Below are 21,219 nucleotides of genomic sequence, written 5' to 3'. Positions count from 1 at the left end.
GGGCCCTGACGATCGGGGTGACTCTCTCCCGACGGCAGAACACGTCGGGCCTATGTGGGAGGGAATGCTGACACAGAGTCAGGAGGCCCGGGCAGCAGCGCTCACTTTGGAATCAGAAGAAAAGGAAGAAGAGGAGTTAATGGAACAACCTGAAGAAGATGCAGAAGTAATATTGAAAGCAGCTAAACTTCAAGGTAGGCCTCGAAAACTTAAAAAAGCTTCTCGAACTAAATCTCCCACCTTTCAGACTTCTAAAACAGTACAAGTGGAGGAAGAAACCACTTTGTCTGTTTCTGAAGAGTTTATGCAGTGGATGGATAATATGGCTGTTCAAGTTACCCAAAGTTTCCGATAAAGTAAGCTTCAATTTACTGAATTGAGAGGAGAAGTAGCATCAATTAAGCAGGGTGTGGTTAAATGTTTAAGAGCAGTAGATGTGGTCCGGGGTGAATTGAAATGTATTAAGCAAGCATTTTGTGACTGTACAGATACTGTGGATCGGTATACTGAACGAATAGATTATCTGGAACATTGTCTTACATATTGGAATGTTCAGAAGCGTGAACTTTTGCAGAAGATTGATTCGTTGTAAAATCAAAGTAGACGTAATAATGTTAAAATAGTAGGTCTGCCAAAAGATTTTGAAGGAACAGATCCAGTGAAGTTTTTCAGAAATGGATTCCAGAGGTGTTGGGAAAGGATGCTTTCCCAGAAGGACTGGAACTGGACAGAGCACATAGGGAAATACGAAGAAAACCTTCTCCTGATCAGCCTCCATGGGCAGTTCTTATTTGCTGTTTAAAATATCAAGATCGTGAGTTAATTTTGCGATTGGGTCCAGGAAACTCGGCAGAATCAGGGTCCTATGATGATTCAAGGTCATAGGGGTTTTTTCATGCAGATTTAAGTCAAAATGTGACACAACGTCAGAAGGAGTTTAATCCAGCTAAGGCTGTGTTATGGAAGAAGGGTTACCCGTTTACTTTGAGATACCTTGTCATATTGAAGGTGTTCTAGGGAGACTTTCAGGCTAAGTTTTTTGATGATGAAATTGAAGCTTTATCTTTTGCAATTCTTTGCCGAATAATTCACATAGTTCGGAGTTGCAGAAACAACTGAAATTGCAGGGTTTTTCGAAGCGGAATGGGAATGGGAACAGCAAGAAGAATTCTGAAGAGGAACATTCGACCCAGATGGGAGAAAAGGATTATCTGTCGTGGCAACTGGTGTTCAGGACCAATCTGTTGGAGTTGTGGATGTAGTAGATTGCTATTTAGGTGGTGTTTTGAGATATACAACTATCAGCCGGGGGTGGATGGCACTGCATCTTCTGAAGTCATCTCCCACTTGTGGTTTAGAGTGAGTACCACTTTGGTGGTGCTTTTTTTTCTTTCAAAGGGGTTTGGGGGGGTGGTTTCTTTATTTGTGTTCAGCGAGGGAAAAGGGTTTTTTTTCTTCTCTTTGGTGTTTAAGTTTCACTGTGGGTTGGTTGTGTTGGGAGTTATTGGTTAAGATAAAATTAATAATTTGAATTTTGCGACATTTAATATTAAAGGGATGAATCATCCGATAAAGAGGAAACACGTCTTGGATTACATCAAGAAGATGAAGGTTTTCTGCAAAAAATACATTTGACAGAAAAGGAACAGCGGGACTGGGTTGGACATGTTTTGGCATCTTCTTTTTATTCTAAAGTTAGGGGAGTGGCGATTTTGGTACATAAAATCATTTATTTTAGAATCTTTTTTTGAGAATGCTGGAAGAATTTTGAAAGTGAATCGTAAGTTGTTTTCAGAAGCCTGGACTTCATTGAATTTATATACACCGAATGAAGATAATGGACAATTTGTTACTGATGCTTTTCTAAATTTGAATCAATCAAACGAGAATATATTGGTAGGAGGGGATTTTAATTGTTGTTTGGATCCATTGCTGGATAAATCTCCAAAAATTGTTAAGAAAACTAAGATGGCCAAAAGGGTGATAGAATTGATGGAAGAGTTGAATTTAGTTGAAATATGGTGACGAATTCAGCCGACTGAGAAGGATTATTCATTTTATTCTGCTCGTCATGAGTCATTTTCTAGAATAGATCTTTTTTTGTTTTCAGCTCATTTACAGGGTAGGGTTGACTATGCAGAATATAAGAGTAGAATTTTGTCAGATCATTCTTTGCTGTTAATTTCTAGTGAGATTGTGAAGAAGGTGGAAACAACCTATTGTTTGAGGTTTACTGAGATGTTGCTTAGAAGACCTGAATTTGTTGTGTTTTTGAGAAAACAGATTAAATTTTTCTTGGAGACAAATTTATGTTGTGGGATGCTTTGAAAGCATATTTGCGAGGTCAAATTATTAGTTATACAGCTAAAGTGAAGAAGCAATACATGGAGTTAGAGAAAGAAATTGCAGATTTGGAGAAAAAGTTTCAGGAAAATGCAACGGAAGATAATAAGGTACAGTTATCTAATCTGAAGCTTCACTATAATAGGAAGCAAACTTACAATTATGAGAGATTGCTTTTGAGATCAAAACAGCGTTATTATGAATTAGGGGTAAGGGCACATAGAGTATTGGCATGGCAGTTGAAGACTGAACAAGCTTCCAGAACAATTAATGCAATATGATACAGCAATGAGCTCTCTGAACCCTTCTCCATTAACAATGGCGTGAAGCAAGGCTGCGTTCTCGCGCCAACCCTCTTTTCAATCTTCTTCAGCATGATGCTAAACCAAGCCATGAAAGACCTCAACAATGAAGACGTTGTTTACATCTGGTACTGCACGGATGGCAGTCTCTTCAATCTGAGGCACCTGCAAGCTCACACCAAGACACAAGAGCAAATTGTCCGTGAACCACTCTTTGCAGACGATGCCGCTTTAGTTGCCCATTCAGAGCCAGCTCTTCAGCGCTTGACGTCCTGTTTTGCGGAAACTGCCAAAATGTTTGGCCTGCAAGTCAGCCTGAAGAAAACTGAGGTCCTCCATCAGCCCCCCCACATCTCCATCGGGCACACAAAACTCAAGACGGTCAACCAGATTACCTATCTCGGCTGCACCATTTCATCGGATGCAAGGATCGACAATGAGATAGACAACAGACTCGCCAAGGCAAATACCACCTTTGGAAGACGACACAAAAGAGTCTGGAAAAACAACCAACTGAAAAACCTCACAAAGATTAGCGTCTACAGAGCCGTTGTCATACCCACACTCCTGTTCGGCTCCGAATCATGGGTCCTCTTCTGGCATCACCTACGGCTCCTAGAACACATCCACCAGCGTTGTCTCCTCTCCATCCTCAACATTCTTTAGAGCGACTTCATCTCCAACATCGAACTACTCGAGATGGCAGAGGCCGACAGCATCGAATCCACACTGTTGAAGATCCAACTGCGCTGGGTAGGTCACGTCTCCAGAATGGAGGGACATCGCCTTCCAAAGATCGTGTTATATGGCAAGCTCTCCACTGGTCACCATGACAGAGGTGCACCAAAGAAGAGGTACAAGGACTGCCTAAATAAATCTCTTGGTGCCTGCCACATTGACCACTACTAGTGGGCTGATATCGCCTCAAACCGTGCATCTTGGCGCCTCACAGTTCGGCGGGCAGCAACCTCCTTTGAAGAAGACCGCAGAGCCCACCTCACTGACAAAAGACAAAGGAGGAAAAACCCAACACCCAACCCCAACCAACCAATTTTCCCCTGCAACCGCTGCAACCGTGTCTGCCTGTCCCACATCGGACTTGTCAGCCACAAACGAGCCTGCAGCTGACTTGGACATTTACCCCTCCATAAATCTTCGACGTGAAGCCAAGCCAAAGAAAAAAAATATAAGCCACAGGAGATTAATGAGGAATTTTGTGCTTTTTAAAATCGGGATTTGTATGCATCTGAAGGCAATGTAGATACTGAACAGATTGATACATTTTTGTCTAAGTTGAATTTACCTTTACTGGAGAAGAATGATATAAAATTGTTAGATGCTTCATTTACAGATTTTGAACTTAAAGAGGCATTACAATCCATGCCGATTGGTATATCACCTAAAGAGGATGGGTTTACAGCAGAGTTTTATAACGTGGATTAGACTGAAGACCTTTGCCCTCCTGCATGGTGTAACTGTTGAGACATCACAGAGTAAAGTGTCCGGCTGCTGGGCACCTAGACATCATTGAGTTTGAGGTCCGAGATGGTGGCCTGCAAGGTTTGCGTCTCCACATTGTTCCTCTGTGCCTGAGTTAGTTGTTCGTAATCCAAGCCGGGCGCGAGAGTCTTGATTGCTGGATGGGAGAGTGCATCTGCCACGACATTGTCCTTGCCAGTCCTGTGTTGGATGTTGATCGTGAACTCAAACATTTACGAGAGGTGGCGCTGCTGTCTGGTGCACCACGGATCCTTGGCCATTGCCAGTGCTTGAGTAAGGGGCTTGTGATCCGTGAAGGATGTGAATGGCCTGCCCTTGAGGAAGTAGCAGAAATGGTGAATGGCCAAATACAGTGCCAGAAGCACACGGTCGAAGGCACTGTATTTGATCTCCGGCAGGCGCCATTGTACATCAAGCTACTGTTCCAGAACCACCCACACCCCAACCTCACTGCAGCTGAGGCGTCCACAGAGAGCGCTGAGTGCACCTCCGGCCGTGGGTGCACCAGCAGTGTGGCGCTGGCTAGAGCCTCCTTTGTCGCGATGAAAGCCCTGTCTGCCTCCTCTGTCCACAATAAAGTCTTTTCTTTGGTGGCCATGAACACGAACAATAAAAGTTCATTATCCCCACGAACTCTTGGAGGCCTTTCAGGCTGGAGGGTTAGGGGAATCATTGAACAGCCACTACCTTTACCGGCGCCGGCGTGGCCCCAGCCACTGAAATGGTGTGCTCCAGGAACTGGAGGGACTCCTTGCTGAACTGGCATTTGGCCACATTGACCATGAGGCAGAAGTCTGCCAGCCGGGCAAAGAGTTTGCAGAAATGGGCTTTGTGTTCATCGCGGTTGCGACTGGCAATGAGAATATCGTCCAGGTAAAATAACACAAAGTCCAGGTCTTTTCCAACGGCATCTCTGAGGCGCAGATTGGGCCACGTTCTTTAGACCGAAGGGCATACGCAAGAACTCGAAGAGGCCAAAAGGGGTGATAATGGCCATCTCACCCACGTCGTCTGGATGCACCGGGATCTGATGATATACCCACATGAGGTCCACTTTGGAGAAGACCCGTGCGCCGTGGAGGTTGGGAGAAAAATCCTGTATGTGGAGCACCAGGTACCTGTTGGGGGTGGTTGCGTCGTTCAACCGACAATAGTCCCTGCACGGTCTCTGGCCCCCGGACGAATTTGGGACCATATGGAATGGCAATGCCCAGGCACTGTCCGAGCCAATTTTATGGACGCTGACTGGACAAATAGTCCAACTCCAATCAAAAACTCATCTTTCCCCTTTCTCCAAATTACAATATTGTTGAATGAAGCAAGGCTCTGCTGATGAACTTCAGCAGAATTTTGTGGAGTCTGACACATTTATGCTGGTCAAATTTGTTCCTGGCAAGAAAAATATATAATACAGGATGCTGCCAGGATTTGTTCTGGCACAACTAATGTGTAACTGGGCCTCACCTGTAAATTTATAATGTTTTATGCTGGTGGTGAGTTCTAACAAGTGTTATTATAAATTAAATACTGTGATATTAGGTACCAGATATCAGTCGTCCCCGATTTACGATGGGATCCTGTTGCAGAACTCCCCATTCTAAGTAAAAAATCGTAACTTGTAAAGTACTGCACTTACCATTTTTTTCATAATTAAATGTTGAAAACAACATTTGTGTATTGAATGCAGCGACTGCGAGTGTGGTTGAGTCAGCATTGCGAGAGAGTGCTCCACACGCTGATCTCGCGTGATGTTGCTGTCGCCCAGAATCGCGCAGGAGTAGCGTATCGCATATCACAAGCACGGGGACGCATCGGAACTCGAAATCGAAAGTACGGGTTTGGACCATCATAACTTCAAAAAATCAAGCCATCATAAATCGGGGACTATCTGTATCAGTAAATTACTACTTGGATGAGATTACATGATTTTCTCTGAGGTGGAAAGTCGAGGTACAGAAATATCCTCACCTTGTAATTTGAGGAGCATCTTATGGTCAGAGTCGTTGCACTTTTTGACAACGTGAGAGCTAAATGTCAGGGTATCTAAATGGAATGCTTGCCACATTTTCATAACGATGGGTCAGCATAGTTCGTGTAGTTGTTAGCTGAACATGTGTTTTAGTGCCAGTGGCTCGAGTTCAAAGTTGATGGTGTCTGTAAGGAGTTTGTCCGTTCTTCCCGCTACAGCGTGGGTTTCTTCCAAATGTAGAGTGTTATAGGTTAAATGGTTCCATGGGTGTAATTGGGTGGTGTTGGCTCATTGGCCAGAAGGGCCTGTTACTATGCTGTATCTTGAAATTAAAAAATAATTCTCAATGATTAACATTACATTAGCTAGGAACCCTTCAGGTTAAGCACAAGGACTTTGGTTTGCAAATCAACAGTCCTATGGGTTAGGTTATCCGCAGAGTAAACACCAAAGTGTGTAGACACTATGACTGAAATAAAAACACCATGCTGCAGAAATTCAGCAAGTCAAACCTGATGAACAGCAGAAGCCCAAAAACGCTCATTATGTATCTTTATCTTAACTATATAAAGTGCCCTGTTTGACCTGCTGAGTTTCTCTAGCATGGTGTTTTTACTAAGTTATCCTTGGAGTTCCTTGACATATTTGCAAATTCTCTGTGCACAGCCTCCTTTACCTTCAAAGCTTTCTTTCCATGGCTTTCGTGAACCCTGGCAGAAATGGTCGGCACAGGATCGTTTGCCATCTTGCTGGTGGATGGCTTCACGTCGGAATCGTGTAAATTTTGCGAAGTACTGCAATGAAATAGAGAATCGTCAGGTGGTATTGATAGAAAGGAAAAAAGCTGCAGGCTCAACCCAGTGTGCATTAAAGCAATAAGGTGCAGGATTTGTTTTCTGTTTGCGAAAAAATAAAACATAGATAATTGAACTGTCTGGTACAGTAATTATCCCCATAAACCACAAAGAGGACCTTGAATCTTATGTCTGTGCACCAACTGCATCACAGTCTGAACATAAAGCCCTCCAAAAGATAGTGGATGCAGCCCAGGACATCACAGGCAAAACACTCCCCTTTATCGAAAACATCTACAGGAAACGCAGCCGTCGGAGAGCAGCAGCAATCATCAAAGATCCACACCACCCAGTACATAGTCTATTCTCATGGGTACCATCAGGAAAGGAAGTATAGGTCTCACGAGACTCACATCGCCAGGTTCAGGAAGAGCTGCTACCCCTCCACCATCAGTCTCCTCAACAATAAACTTAATCAGGGACTCATTGAGGTCTCATAACATAACATAACATAACAATTACAGCACGGAAACAGGCCATTAGGCCCTTCTAGTCCACACCGAACCAAACACCCCTTTCTAGTCCCACCTCCCTGCACAATGCCCATAACCCTCCATCTTCTTCTCATCCATATACCTGTCCAACCTTTTCTTAAATAATACAATTGACTCCGCCGCCACTATTTCTCCCGGAAGATCATTCCACACGGCTACCACTCTCTGAGTAAAGAAGTTCCCCCTCATGTTACCTCTAAACCTCTGCCCCTTAATTCTTTACTCATGACCTCTTGTTTTAATCTTTCCTCCTCTTAACGGAAATAGTCTATCCACATCCACTCTGTCTATCCCTTTCATAATCTTAAATACTTCTATCAAATCCCCTCTCAACCTTCTACGCTCCAAAGAATAAAGACCTAATCTGTCCAATCTCTCCCTATACTCTAGATGCTTAAACCCAGGTAACATTCTGGTAAACCTACTCTGCACTCTCTCCACTCTGTTTATATCCTTCCTATAATTAGGCGACCAGAACTGCACACAGAACTCCAAATTAGGCCGCACCAACGTCTTATACAATCTCCATGTATTGCAGTTTGTTTACATTCATTATTGGTTTACAGTTCTTTATTTGATTACACGTGCACATGTGTAGTTTTAGCACGACCAATAAGTCGTAACTCTGCCTCACCCACAGGAAAAACAAACATCAGGGTTGTATGTGATGTCGTGCATGTACTCTAACAATAAATCTAAAATCTGAAATTTGGGTCAGCAACCTTCTGTGTGGCATCTTATTAAAAGCCTTCTGAATATCCAAATACACAACCAACTCTGGTTTCCCTTTATCCACTCTGCTAGAACCAAAATAGTCAAGCATTCTTTCCTTTTCATAACTCCAGGTTAACCTTGTTCAAGATATACATTTTTTTTTAAATATCATCAATATAAAATCCCTCATTAGAGATTGCAGTATTTCCCAGAAAATGATGTCATACCAACAGGATGCTGGTTACGAGTTTTCTCTTCTGCACTTGTAGAGCTATCTCTTGCCATTTCTGTCCCTCTTCTATTTGGGCATCTCACAGTAATTTGCTTTTGATTTACTCAATGTTCCAAATACTTGTGGAAAAGGCAGAAAATGAGTTCCTCTTGACCCAGCCGTGGTTTCAAAAACATTTTAATTTCCGATTTCGTCCACAGCAAAGATATAACTCCTCGGGGGAGTGGGGGGAGTCATGTGATGCGGAGGACGTAGGATGTGGGATCCTAAAACACCCGGGAAAATATAAGAAAATTATTATTTAGCTAAAGTAAATAGAGATTAAAATACGAAGGAAGAAGATGAGAATAGTCCATTTACTTTTTAAAAAGCCTTTGAAGAAATGAACTCTTCTTGCTGGAGCTGATGAAGCTGTTGTTCCTGGATATGAGAAGAGGCCTTTGACGCAGAAAAGTCCAGGACCTCGAGTGAGATCAGTAAAATCTGGAGGGTGTACGTAGTTACACTTAGTGACAACTCAGGACCATTGGAGAGTTGAATTGCCAAACAGATTCTTTAAGCAAGATCAGAGAGTCAACTTTGAATGAGAAGACTGATTGCAGTGGTGAATTAGCAAGTGTTGGAGAACATGTACAGATAAGCTTTGGAGAGATTCTTTCAACTTGAGAAGATTTTATACAAGATAAAGATAAAATTAAGGCTATAAAAAAGGATAAAAAGAACTCTGAAGGTGAATTGAAACAGATGGTATGGGAAATGTGGGATTATATTAAAATGATGTGGGAAGATATAGATTATTTAAAATCTGAGGTTAAAGAGGTGAAAGAAAATTACGAGCAGTTATCTACCAATATGATGGAAGTACAAGAACAACAGAATGTGAAAAATCAGAATATTATGAAGGCGTATGAAAAGGATAAACTTATAGAGGAGAAGCTGAAAAATTTGGAGTCTGAAGTTAAGGAAGAAATTACTGAGAGGAAGATAAATTCTGAAAAAATTGTTAAGATGGAAAATTTTAGTGGGAGAAATAACATTAAGATTGTAGGCTTGGAAGAAGGGGCAGAAGGACACGATATGATTCAGTTTCTCCAAGGATGGATACCAAAGGTTCTGGGGGTATATCAATTTGAAGATGCAATTGAAATTGAAAAAGAACATCGAGCCCTCAGACCACAACCGCAATCAAATGAAAAACCTCACTCTACAGTAATTAATTGTTCAAAATATCGAGACAAGGAAAAGATCCTAGCCTGAGCAGCAAAGAAAAAGTAAGAATAAAGTCCACCTGAATATCATGGTTCATAGGTTTTTTTTTTAACCTGGATATTACTGCACAGCTGTTGGCAAAGGGGAGACACTTTAATGAAGTCAAGAGAAGTCTTTGGGAAAAGGGAAACAAGTTTACATTATGGTATTCAGCGATGATGAAGATTGTATTACCGAATGGCAAAAATAATTTTTTTATGGATTACGAACAGGCATAAGATTTTGTGGAAACTTTAACTTCTAATAAGTCGAATAAATGTGAAGGAATTATTTGGAATGTGAAAATGGACGCGTGAATTCGAGACTCTGTTTTGATATAACACAACACCAGGGAAGTGAAGGGTGCCGGAGTCCATTGGCCGCTGTTCATAAGATCATTTGTGGCAATGAGCCACATCCTGTACAATAGAGGGGGGTGATGCTTTGTTCTTTAGTGCCAACGATAGAGGGGGGGCATAAGAATGGAGTTGTATTGATGTTTTATTTTACTTTAGAGAATTAATTCAATATTGAATTTAAATTGGATGTTGGAGAGATGTGAGATTTTCAATGGATATATGATTAACTGGGATTATTGTTAGATATATTGGAATTTAACCTTAACGTCATAGAGGGAGATCTATTATTATTAAATATATGTTTATGAATGGTTATATCGATTGCAATGATGTTTATTTGATTTTATAGAATTGATTTAACATGGAATTTAAATTGGATGATGTAAGAGATATGAGATTCCTAACAGATAAATGATTAATTAGGAGTAATATTAGGTATATTGGAATTTAACATTTAGAATGAATTTAAAACATAAGATATACATATTTAGATATGTTATCAATATATTTGTTTATGAAATCTTTTAAAAAATCCTCTCCATTTTCTTATTTTGTGCTTTCTTTCTTCCTTTGTTTTCGTTCTTTTTGTGGAGGGGGTAGGGGATAAAAACAAAATTATGTATCATTTTGCATTGTGTCTATTCTAACGTATTGTTCAAGATGAAGAAACATATATTTATGTTTGATGCAAATGGTAAATAAAATTTTTTTTAAAGTTAACTCCTCCAACTTAAAAACGTTTAATCTGTTTCGTGTACCCCTGCCTTCATGTTAAAAATTTCCCCAATATCAGCTTGATATTCCCATTCCCTCGCCCAATCACACTTTATTCAACTTTACCAAAGGAGCAAAGCATCATTAGATTTCAGATTTATTTTCAGAGAACGTACACGATATCACATACAACAGGCCAGGCAGAACTACAACTTATGGACATTGCAAAGAAAACTGTACTCAATGTACAGATGCAAACAAATAAAGAAATGTAAACAATCCGACAATGCAACACAGAGAGAAAAAAGTGCAAACGTTAAGAGTTCTTAAATGCGCCCGATTGTTGTTGAGATGTCTGAAGGTGGAGAGGTAGCAGCTGTTCCTGTATGTGATGGTGCGAGTCTTGTGGCACCTAGACCTCTTTACTGATGGCAGCGGTGAGAACAGATAGTGTTCAGGTGCTGTGGATCCTTGATGATTGCTGCTGCTCTCCAACAGCAACATGCTCAATGGTGGCAGGGCTTTTTTCCTGTGTGCACTACCTTTTGCAGGGCTTTACGCTCAGGGGTATTGGTGTCCCCATACAGCTGGTCAGCACACCACACATCTGAAGAAATTTGCCAGGGTTTCCAATGTCATACCGAACCTCTGCAATCTCCTGAGGCACTGACATGATTTCTTCATGATGCCTTTAGCATGTTGGTCCAGGTAAGATCCTCTGAGATGGTGACTCGCAAAACTTAAATTTTCAAACTTCCTCTTGAATCCTGACTCATTGCCCCTTTTTGTACAATCCACAGCCATGGCATCATCAGATTTGTAGATGGTGTTGTTGTTGTACTGAGCCAAACAGACATAGGTTTGTATGGGTTAGAGCAGGAGCCAAGAATGCAACCCTGAGATGAACAGTACTGATGGAGATTGTAGATATGTTCTTACCAATCCTCACTGATTGTGGTCTGGAGGTGATTAAATCCAGGATCCAATTATACAGTGAGGTGAGGAGTCCCAGTTCTTGGAGTTTGCTGATCAAATTTGAGGGGATGATTGTATTAAATGCCGGACTATAGTCGATAAAGAGCATCCTGATGCATGCACCTTTGCTGCCTAGGTGTTTCAGAGCTTTGTGTAGAGCTAGTGAGATGACATCCTCTGTAGACCTGTTACTACGATAGGCGAATTGGAATGGATCCATGTTGCTGCTCAGACAGATGATACTGTATTCTTCATCAACAGCCTTCGTAAAGACCATCACTGTTGATGTGAGGGCCACTGGTCAAGATTAATTTAAACAGTTTACCACACCCTATGGGGAACCAGTGTGACTGACCTGTTGGAAACAGGTGGGTACCACACCCTGCCAGAATGAGATGTTGAAAATATCCATGAAAACATTGGCAAGTACATTTACATAGGTTTTTTAAATCTCCACTGGTTACTCCGTCCGGACTGAATGCTTTTTTCGGATTAAGTCTCCTGAAGGCAGCCCACACATCATCCTCGGATATAGACAGGAAAGGATCAACAGTGGTATTGGGGTGCATAATGGTGGTTCTTTCTTGTTCTTGTGGTTGAATTGGGCATGGAAGGCATGAAGTCAATCTGGGAGTGAAGCATTGCCATCTCCTACTGCACAAGATTTGGTTTTATAGCAGGTTATGTCAATTAGGCCCTGTCGGGTATCCTTCAAACAGGAACTGATTGATGGAGAAATATTTTAGAATGCCAGATATTTCTCACAAAATTGTCATTATGCTGAGGTTCCATAACAGAGATGATCTCTGCATGAGGTCAGGGGCTGGATTCCTTGATACTCGTCTGTATGGGAATTCTCTGTAACCAGATCCCACATCATTTGTGTGTGTGCATCAACAAAAACAAGGATTTGTGAAAGGTGACTTTCTGTTGCCCGAATCGTTGTAATGTGGGGAGTGCTAGAACTCTAGAAATTTTTTTAATTGCAGGCCAAGTAAACTGAGACATCTTAAGAATCTATTGTCTCCAATGATTAGACAGTCCCAAGTTATCCCATCCAGACAATACCGTAATAATTTACTTGAGTTGATCTGATTAAATGTAATGATTGATACAATGCTAGCATATACACCTGTTATTGGATGGAATAGCAACTCTGTTTCGGTTGGGTAGAAAAGTTGGAATAAGCACTTACTCTGTTGTCGCTGACCCAGTTAATGTATTACATTCAAAGAAAAGACTTGTTCTGCCGAATTCAGCATAGTGACCACCTGCAACTTTCTGCAAAATATAGAAATAGCTATTTCATTTCAGCTTCTCCAACATCATCTTCACATTTCTTTCAAAGTGACACTCTCAGAAATATTTTTGTCGCCAATGAGCTTCTTTTTATTGGCCTTCCAATATGGAAGCAAATTTTTATTGTAACCAGTTCAGTTGAATAACAATATGGGCACCATTTTCAGCAAAAATTGCAGTGCCAATTTATTTGATGGTCTGGTAATAAACATCGCTCCATGATTGGGATAGATTATTTAGGACACAAACCAAGCTTGCGGAGTTCAATGCAAACTACCATTCACGTGAACTTCTTCAGGAATGTTCACATAGAACACTGCAGCACAGAAAACAGGCCATTCGACCCATCTAGTCTGTCGACCATTAGTTCACTAGCCCCATTGACCTATTCCCATTCCATAACCTTCCAGACCTCTCCCATCCATGTATCTATCCAATTTATGCTTAGAAAAACAAACAATTGAGCCCACACTCACCACATCAAATGGCAGCTTCATTCCACACTCCCACCATTCTCTGAGTGAAGACTTTCCCATAATGTTCCCCCTAAATCTTTCTCCTTTCAGCTTAAAACTATGACCTCTCACATTCATCTTCCCCAATCTAAGTGGAAAAAGCCTTCTCGCATCCACTGTTTACATCTCTCATAACTTTGTAAACCTCTATTAAATCTCTCATTATTCTTCTTTGCTCCACGGAATAAAGTTCCAACCAGCTTAATCTTTCCCTGTAACTTAACTCCTGAAGACCCGGCAACATCCTAGAAAATCTTCTCGGCATCTTATTACTATCCTTCCTTTAGTTGGGCACCCAGAGGTTCTCAGTAAATCAATCTCCCAATTTCTCTCCGATGTAGAGAAGTTCATAAAGGGAGCACCAGGTGTAGATTTGTTTGGGTTTCTGTAAAGTGTTTTTTCCAAGTGAAGTGATTTACTTCCGAATTGCATTTCCATCTCTGGAATCACATGCACGCACTGTTATGAGCATTGAAATGTGTGAGGTGCAACTGGCATCACAGTGAGTGTAGTGGTTAGCGCAGATAACCAATCAATCCAACTCTAAAATCTGAACTACAATATCATTAAGCAAGAAAGTCTGCTGACGCTGTGATTCATGTGCAACACAGAAATTTGTGGAGAAATTCAGCAGTTCACGCAGCATCTATAGGAAGTTAATGGCAACCAACGTTTTGGACTTGTGACTTTCGTGAATGTATGAGAAAGAAGCAGGAATGCATCACATTAGATAAAAATTAGGGAAGGATTGAAGAGGAGGGAGGAAGGAGCAGGGAGAGGTGTACAGGCTAGCAGATAAACGGTCATAGGTGGGTCTATGTGAGGGGGCAAAAAATAAAAAAAGCAGAATTGATGGGGAGAGGGGATGCTCAATGAATAAGGAGGGGAGGGAAGCTGTAGGAAAGGAGACACAGGGATAGGGAAATTGAGAAACTCAGGGAGGGGTTTAATGGGATCCGGAGGTTCATGTTAATGTCTGGGCAATCTGCAACCAGACAGCATTAATATTCACCACTGCTTCCATAAAACCTCTCCCCGACTTTCTCACTTTTGTCTCCTTTCGGCCAGCTTCCAACCTTCCCCAGACTATTTACCAATTTATTTCCAGCCCAAGACATGGACATTTTATTAGCTAGCATCTACCAACTTCTATGCATTTGTCTGACATTTAAATATCCTTCCATTATTCACTCATTGATGGATTCTCATATTACCTGATCAACCAATGTTGAAATTGAGTAATTGATGATCCCACCATAAGCATTTGAATCTGCTTAATCCCAGAGCAGAAGCAAAATCTTTGAATAGGTACATGACAATATCCAACATTAAAAAACTCTATAAATTATTTATAGAACATTCACGCCTTCCTACCTCCATAGATTGTGATGTTGATTGACCTTCTTCCATTGCAACTGGGCAGTCTGTCGATTGCATTCTGTATTTATGTTTGCATATCCACTTCCGCACTGTCAGGGAAAGAACATATCCAAATTATGTCCAACCTGCAGATTATACACAATTTCAAATGACATCTTGAAAATGTGTAATGCTACTAAAGTTGATTTGCGATGATAATGATGGCCTTGAACAGCAATGAAAAAAAAAATCAAATTTATAAAATGTGACAGGAAACTGAAAAATAACAAAATGCCCTGAAGTATGTGACAAAAATCAAAATTTATTCTTCATAATATTACATTAGACCCTCCTTTTATTAAGGAAAATTTGTGGTTCATCTGGAAAAAGCATGATTTTGGAACTCTCATTCAAACTGTTTCCATGCATAAACTTCAATCGAGGGAAAATTACGGAGATATTTTTCAGTTATGAGAAGAGGTTAAGTTGGCTAGTTACGTTAATAGTGATAAGTTAAAGTTTGATTCTGTTTTCATATATAAAGATAATTAAAAACAACTGTTGTTTAAGTAACCATTTGTCATGGTGAATATCTATTGCTGCTGGGTTTTGGGGTCTTATGGGCTCCTAACACATAAATTTTATACTTTAAATTTATAAAATCAATCTCATAACATGTACATTGCCAATAAGAATGGAATTATTTGGCCTCCAAAAATTTGTATAAAACAAAGAACATATGAAGGGCAAGGATGGCAATTTCCTTTCCTAAAATTGATCTGCCAACCAATTCAGAGTGTCCAAAAAAAGTAAAGGCAAATCTGCTCATTTTCATTCTTTGAATCTTTTTCTTATTCTGAAACTGCTTTGATTGATGCTGAAATAAATGATGCTGTTTAAATCAGTTTTATGCTCATTTCTACAATCTGATCTTGCTCAAGATCGAACTTCAATATGGAATTTTTTTTTAAGACAAAGTGACAATCCTTTCAGTCTCCTCAGATAATAAAGTTAAATGGGAGCAGCCTATCTCACAGCAGGAGATTGCAACAGCTATTAATTCTTTACAGTCCAGTAAAAGTCCTGACCCGGACTGCAGAGTTCTATAAATCCTTTTCTTATTGACACCTTATTTGGATTTAGTTCTTTTCAATCTTTTAAATAGTGGATAATTCCCGCAAACCTTTTATGAAGCTACTATTTCTCTTATTCTTAAAAAGAATAAGGATCCTCTTGACTCTTCTTCTAATAGGCAATTTCTCTTTTAAATTTTGATGCTAACATTTTATCTAAGGTTACAAAATATAATGCCTCTAATTATGTCTGAGGATCAGACGGGATTTGTCAAAGGACGTTCTTCACAATTCAATGTTCGTCGACTTTTAAGCATTATTTATTCTCTCTCTCTCGAGATACTAGAAAAGCATTTGATAGGATTGATTGGATTTTTTGTGTATTGCAGAAATTTAACCTAGGTTTCCAATTTGTTAATTGGATTAAATGAATATGTTTATCCCTTACAGCTTCAATTTTTTCCTAATTCAATTAAATTGAAACCTATTTTGGGGAACCAGACAGGGTTGTCCTCTAAGTCCACTCCTATTTAATTTGGCTTTGTAGCCCTAGCTTTTGCTTTTTGGCAATCAGCTTCAGGAATCTCAAGAGCATAAAGAGTATCTCTTTATGCTGACGATCTTCTACTACATATTTTTCCAATTCTGACCGTTCAATTCCAAAGATCCTATCAGTTCTCAATCAATTTGGTCAATTCTCAGGTTACAAATTGAATTTGCAGAAGAGTGAATGATTTCCATTGCCTTCTTCCCGCTCTTTTGACCCGTCTATCCCTTTTAAAACTGTTAAAAACCAATTACTAGAAAGATCATTAACTTGTTTAAGGAAAATATTCTTACTTTATTGGATCATGTTAAGAAATCCTTATCTCAATGGTCTCCTCTTTTGATGACATTAACAGGGAGGGTTACTATTATTAACATGAATATACTGCCTACATATTTCAAGCAAAATAAGCACCCCCATTTGAAAAACATTTTCCTTCAAAATACTAAGATAAATGGGGGCTTGGTATTACCCAATTTGAGACTTTATTTCTGGGCAGTGAAGATTACATTTATCGTTATTTGGATAAGTCATAATGAATATTCAGGGGCCTCAGGATGGATTGACAGAGAGATTAAATCCATTGAAAGGCACCTCAATACTTGGAGCACATTTGCCTTTTTCACTCTCCAAACTAACTAATAATTTGGTAGTTGGACATATTTTGTCTATTTGGTTCAAGCCCTTTGGTTATCATAGATTTTTATTAATTAGTCCAATTTTACATCATTCCTTTTTTAAAACCTTCGGTTCAAGACTTCAGATATACTCAATGGTCTAGATATTCAATCTTTCTTGGACTTTTAGAGAGTCCAAAACTTTGCCTCTATTGAGCAATTATCTGCCGAATTTCAATGACCGAATCAACATTATTTTGAGGTGACTTGGGAGAAATTGAAGACTGGTGGTCTAAAAAGGTGACCTGAAGGAAAGAGGATCATCTGGAGAACCTTGAAGGGGGCAAGTTTCGTCAACAAGACTGATTGAGAAGGAATCAGTTGTGGATGTCCTGAAAAAGGAATCTCTCTCTGAAAACCAGCAAGAATCCTCCCGAGTGGTAACCATTTGCCTGTTAAGCAACAAAGACTGGTGAACTTTGTACAAGAATTGCCAGCAATAAGTGAGAATGGACTGTGATCCAAAGAACTTTTCTAATCATATACATTACACACATCTTAGTATTAGAAGGGGGATTCAGTGGGTTAGGTAGGTTAAGTAATAAGTTAAAGTTTAATTGTTTTCTTGTTCAAATATAATTAAAAACTACTTTTGTTTAAATAACCCCATGTTGTAGTGCTGGTATTTGGGGTCCTCTGGACTCCGTATAATGATTTTTTGCTATTTACAGATTAGGAGCTTCCTAAACTCCTTAACATTGAGGCTTCCCCAAGACTTAGATTTTAATCTTATCTGGGAAGTATATCATTTTAGACCTAATCAGAAAGGACTGCCTTCAGCCCTTTATGAATTTACTTTTAAGATCTGGTGATCGTTCTTTATCTAACATTAAGAAAGTTTGGGAACAGGACTTTTCAACAACCATTTGCTGAAGATATTTGAGAGTCTATTTTGAAATGTATTCTCTGTGCTAGACATTCCTTATTACAATTTGAATTAGTCCATAGGGCCCATTATTCCAAAGTTCAATTATCTCAATGTTATCCCAATATATCCTCTAAATGTGATAAGTGGACAACTCAGGAAGGTCCTTTAGATCATATGTTCTGGCAATACACCCCTCCACCCTTTATAACAATTGGAATGAGTGTTCCAATGGATTTAATTTTGACTCTATCTCAATCCCATGTGGTTACTTTTGCTTCCCTGATTGCTAGAGGCTCATTCTGCTATGGCAGAGAGATGTTGTCCCTCCCACATATAAACAATGGTTATTGGATTTGATGACATCCCTCTCTCTAGAGAGAAATCAGATGTTTAACTACGAGTATTACATTTTATTCTCTTTGGGGTTCTTTTTTCAATTATTTTCAAAATTTATAGATCTATTATATTTGGTTTTTATTATTTTTTTCTTTTCCATTTCCTCTTTTTTGAACCTATTAATATTGAAATTAGTAACTGACGCCTGACTTTGACAGTAATCACTCAAATAATAGATTTTTCTTCTTTTTAAAAAAAAAATCGATAACATGGATCAGACGCATCTTGTTTACCGTTGCTTACTATATGTAATTTTAATTTACTGTTACCTGAACATTAGGTCATATGCATCTATGTATCTGATATTATTATTTCAAAAACCAATAAAAAGAAAAAATAATCGATCTTATTGTCAAGAAACACTTTGAGAATGCCGTTATTTGGCCTCAAATTTAAACAAAACCAAGATGGCGATACTGCCAGAGCCATGTAATGGCAGGCTTCCTCTGGTGCGGACCTGCAGAGAGCGAGGGAGCAGAGGTACAGCGCTCCCATGAGACCCATCTGCCCAGTCGACTGGTGTAGGCTCCGCGCAGATTTGTATTGCCTGTTGAGGGAGCCAAAGTGGTTTTAGTTGAAATCCCACAACTGTGGGATGGTGTTGCCTATTAATATGCAGCAGCCATAAGAGGCTGCACCCAGGGGAAGTGGAGGACTGGAGCAGGGCACCAGAGGATGAGAAGATCACGCACTGTCTGAGGAGAAGCGGAGGAGATGACCTGCAGGGTTGGCGACCACAGTGGTGGACCAGAGAGAGGAGCTTTGCAGCTGAGAGACCAGTGCATGTCGCAAGATGCTGGCAATTTGAGGTGAGGAACCCTTGGAAGCTGTGGGCTGCTGGAGTCTGCTGTTGGGAGATTCACACCAGGATATGGACTACTGGAAAGTGGCTCGAGCTGGCTGGAGGGGTGCTAGGTATCGGAACAGGATGCAAGGAGGTGCCGATGACGCTGAAGGGTTCCTGACCGTGTCGGAGGTTCAGAGCTGGAGCTCAGGTTGCCGATGATTTGGACAGGACTCTGCGTGGCTGTGGGGACTGCAGAAGTGCTGGAGGTGAGCCTACGGACACTTGGTGTCTCTGGGGGAGATTCTCTTTTGCTTTTCTCTTTCTGACTCTAAGACTGCAAGGGAAGCTTAGGCAATTCCTGCCCATGGCGAATCTGTCTGCCTTGCAGCTGGCAAAACAAAATTTTATATAACTCTGTTTTATTACTACGATAATAAATTGAATCTTGAACATACAAAGGGGAAGGATGCATTTTCATTTCCTAAAACTGATCTGCCAACCAATTCAGAGAGCATAAAAACAAGCTGCAAGGAGGTTCCGGAGCTGCCCCGAGGTGCTGGGGTGGCACTCCTGTGAGCTCCTGCAGCACTGCACCCCTGTACAAAAAGAACAAAGGCCAAACCTATTCATTTTCATTCTTTGCATCTGTTTTCCTTATTCAGTGACCGTTTTGATTGAGTCAGAATGCGTATAATCTACATTAGTCCAGTCACCTAGATTAATCATCCTAGAAACCAAATGCCACATTACGTTACCCACAGGGTGAGTTCACTAACATATCCATCTTCCTGTCATAGAGATAAATGAGAGGGAATGTCATCTTTAAAGTCTTGAAATGCTTCAGTTTCTTTGAAATTAGATTAGAAAAGGTTAAAAAATATATATTGTTTACCAGCCTGATGTACCTGACAATCCACATGAAATAAAGGTGTCTAGGACAAAATTGCTCTTCAAAATGGATTATTCTTCTGGAAAAATAGGATTGGTCCACTCTACTCTGGTAAAAATCTAATTTCAACAGTCACTAAGCCTATTTTGTACAGTCCGTCACGCTTTCTATGACCTCTCAACGTTAATCTAATGAGCTCACAGCATAGATATTTGATCAAGTTTAACATTTACCTATAATTTAATTTCAGGAAAATCTTTAAGATGTAACATTTACGAGAAGGTAATAATTTCCTTAACACGGTAGATCTTACTGACAAAAAGAGTGCAGTTATTTTCATGTTACTTACAGATGTAAATGTTGTGGCGTAAAAGGTAAATTAGATACAAAAGGACAAGCAGAGATATTGCAGCGGTGATTAAAGTGATGGTCAGAAACACAGGAGTGCTGATATAAACAGGTGCTACTGGTAGAAGGGCAATCCAGGTCTGTGCATCACTGATTGCTGTTGGAATTAAGAGTATAGAACATAATTAATTTAGGAATGTCAGAAGATCAGAGACCAATGGTAGCAAACAGCAATTTCCCTCCTAATGAAATCAAAGGTCACAATCAACACATGAAAAATAAAAATAAAACATGAAAAATCTTCCTGATTATAATGCAATAGGCAAGTGTTCCACAGGAGCTCCAATCACTATCTTCCAATGTTCTCTTGATTCAGAAACCATTCTTTAGATTGGACAATTTCTGTATGCTATTCCAGTATTGAAAGAAAGGACAGCTCTGGGAAACCAAGGGATTACACAACAATTTCCCCAGCATTCCTTTTCAGGAATTTATTAGAGTCTGTCATTAAAGACAGAGTCACTAAAAACCCTGAAGGTATTTTTTGTGCGCCAGCGATTGAGACCGTGCTTTCAGTAAGGAGTTTGTACATTACCCCCATGTCTGTGTGGGTTTTCCCCCAGGGGTTCCAGTTTCCTTCCACCATTCAAAACATATCAGAGGTGAAGGTTAATTGGATGTCAAATGGGTGGCACGGGCTCGTGGCCTGAAATGGCCTGCTCCCGTGCTGTTTAAATTTAAATTTATAAAAATTATT

The 21,219-nt window shown here is 40.1% G+C and overlaps 1 protein-coding gene across 7 annotated transcripts in view; it reads right to left on the bottom strand.

The window, feature by feature from the left end:
- Nucleotides 1-21,219, bottom strand: part of LOC138740925 (uncharacterized) — a 290,457-nt gene that overhangs the window by 253,939 nt on the left and 15,299 nt on the right. For 6 of the 7 annotated variants that reach the window (XM_069894271.1, XM_069894280.1, XM_069894261.1 and 3 more), the window contains 4 exons: nucleotides 20,464-20,619; nucleotides 14,893-14,987; nucleotides 12,900-12,985; nucleotides 6,791-6,908 (listed from right to left, as the gene is read on the bottom strand). In XM_069894271.1, coding sequence (XP_069750372.1) covers nucleotides 6,791-6,908; nucleotides 12,900-12,985; nucleotides 14,893-14,987; nucleotides 20,464-20,619 — 455 coding nt within the window. Of the gene's footprint in view, nucleotides 1-6,790; nucleotides 6,909-8,403; nucleotides 8,867-12,899; nucleotides 12,986-14,892; nucleotides 14,988-20,463; nucleotides 20,620-21,219 lie in introns of those variants that run through there. The other variant, XM_069894310.1, reaches the window with a different exon arrangement.

The sequence above is a fragment of the Narcine bancroftii genome, chromosome 1 (assembly GCF_036971445.1).
Source record: "Narcine bancroftii isolate sNarBan1 chromosome 1, sNarBan1.hap1, whole genome shotgun sequence".
Classification (NCBI taxonomy): Eukaryota; Metazoa; Chordata; class Chondrichthyes; order Torpediniformes; family Narcinidae; genus Narcine; species Narcine bancroftii.
Note: the sequence above shows the minus strand (reverse complement) of the source record. Positions and strands in the feature narration are given on the sequence as shown.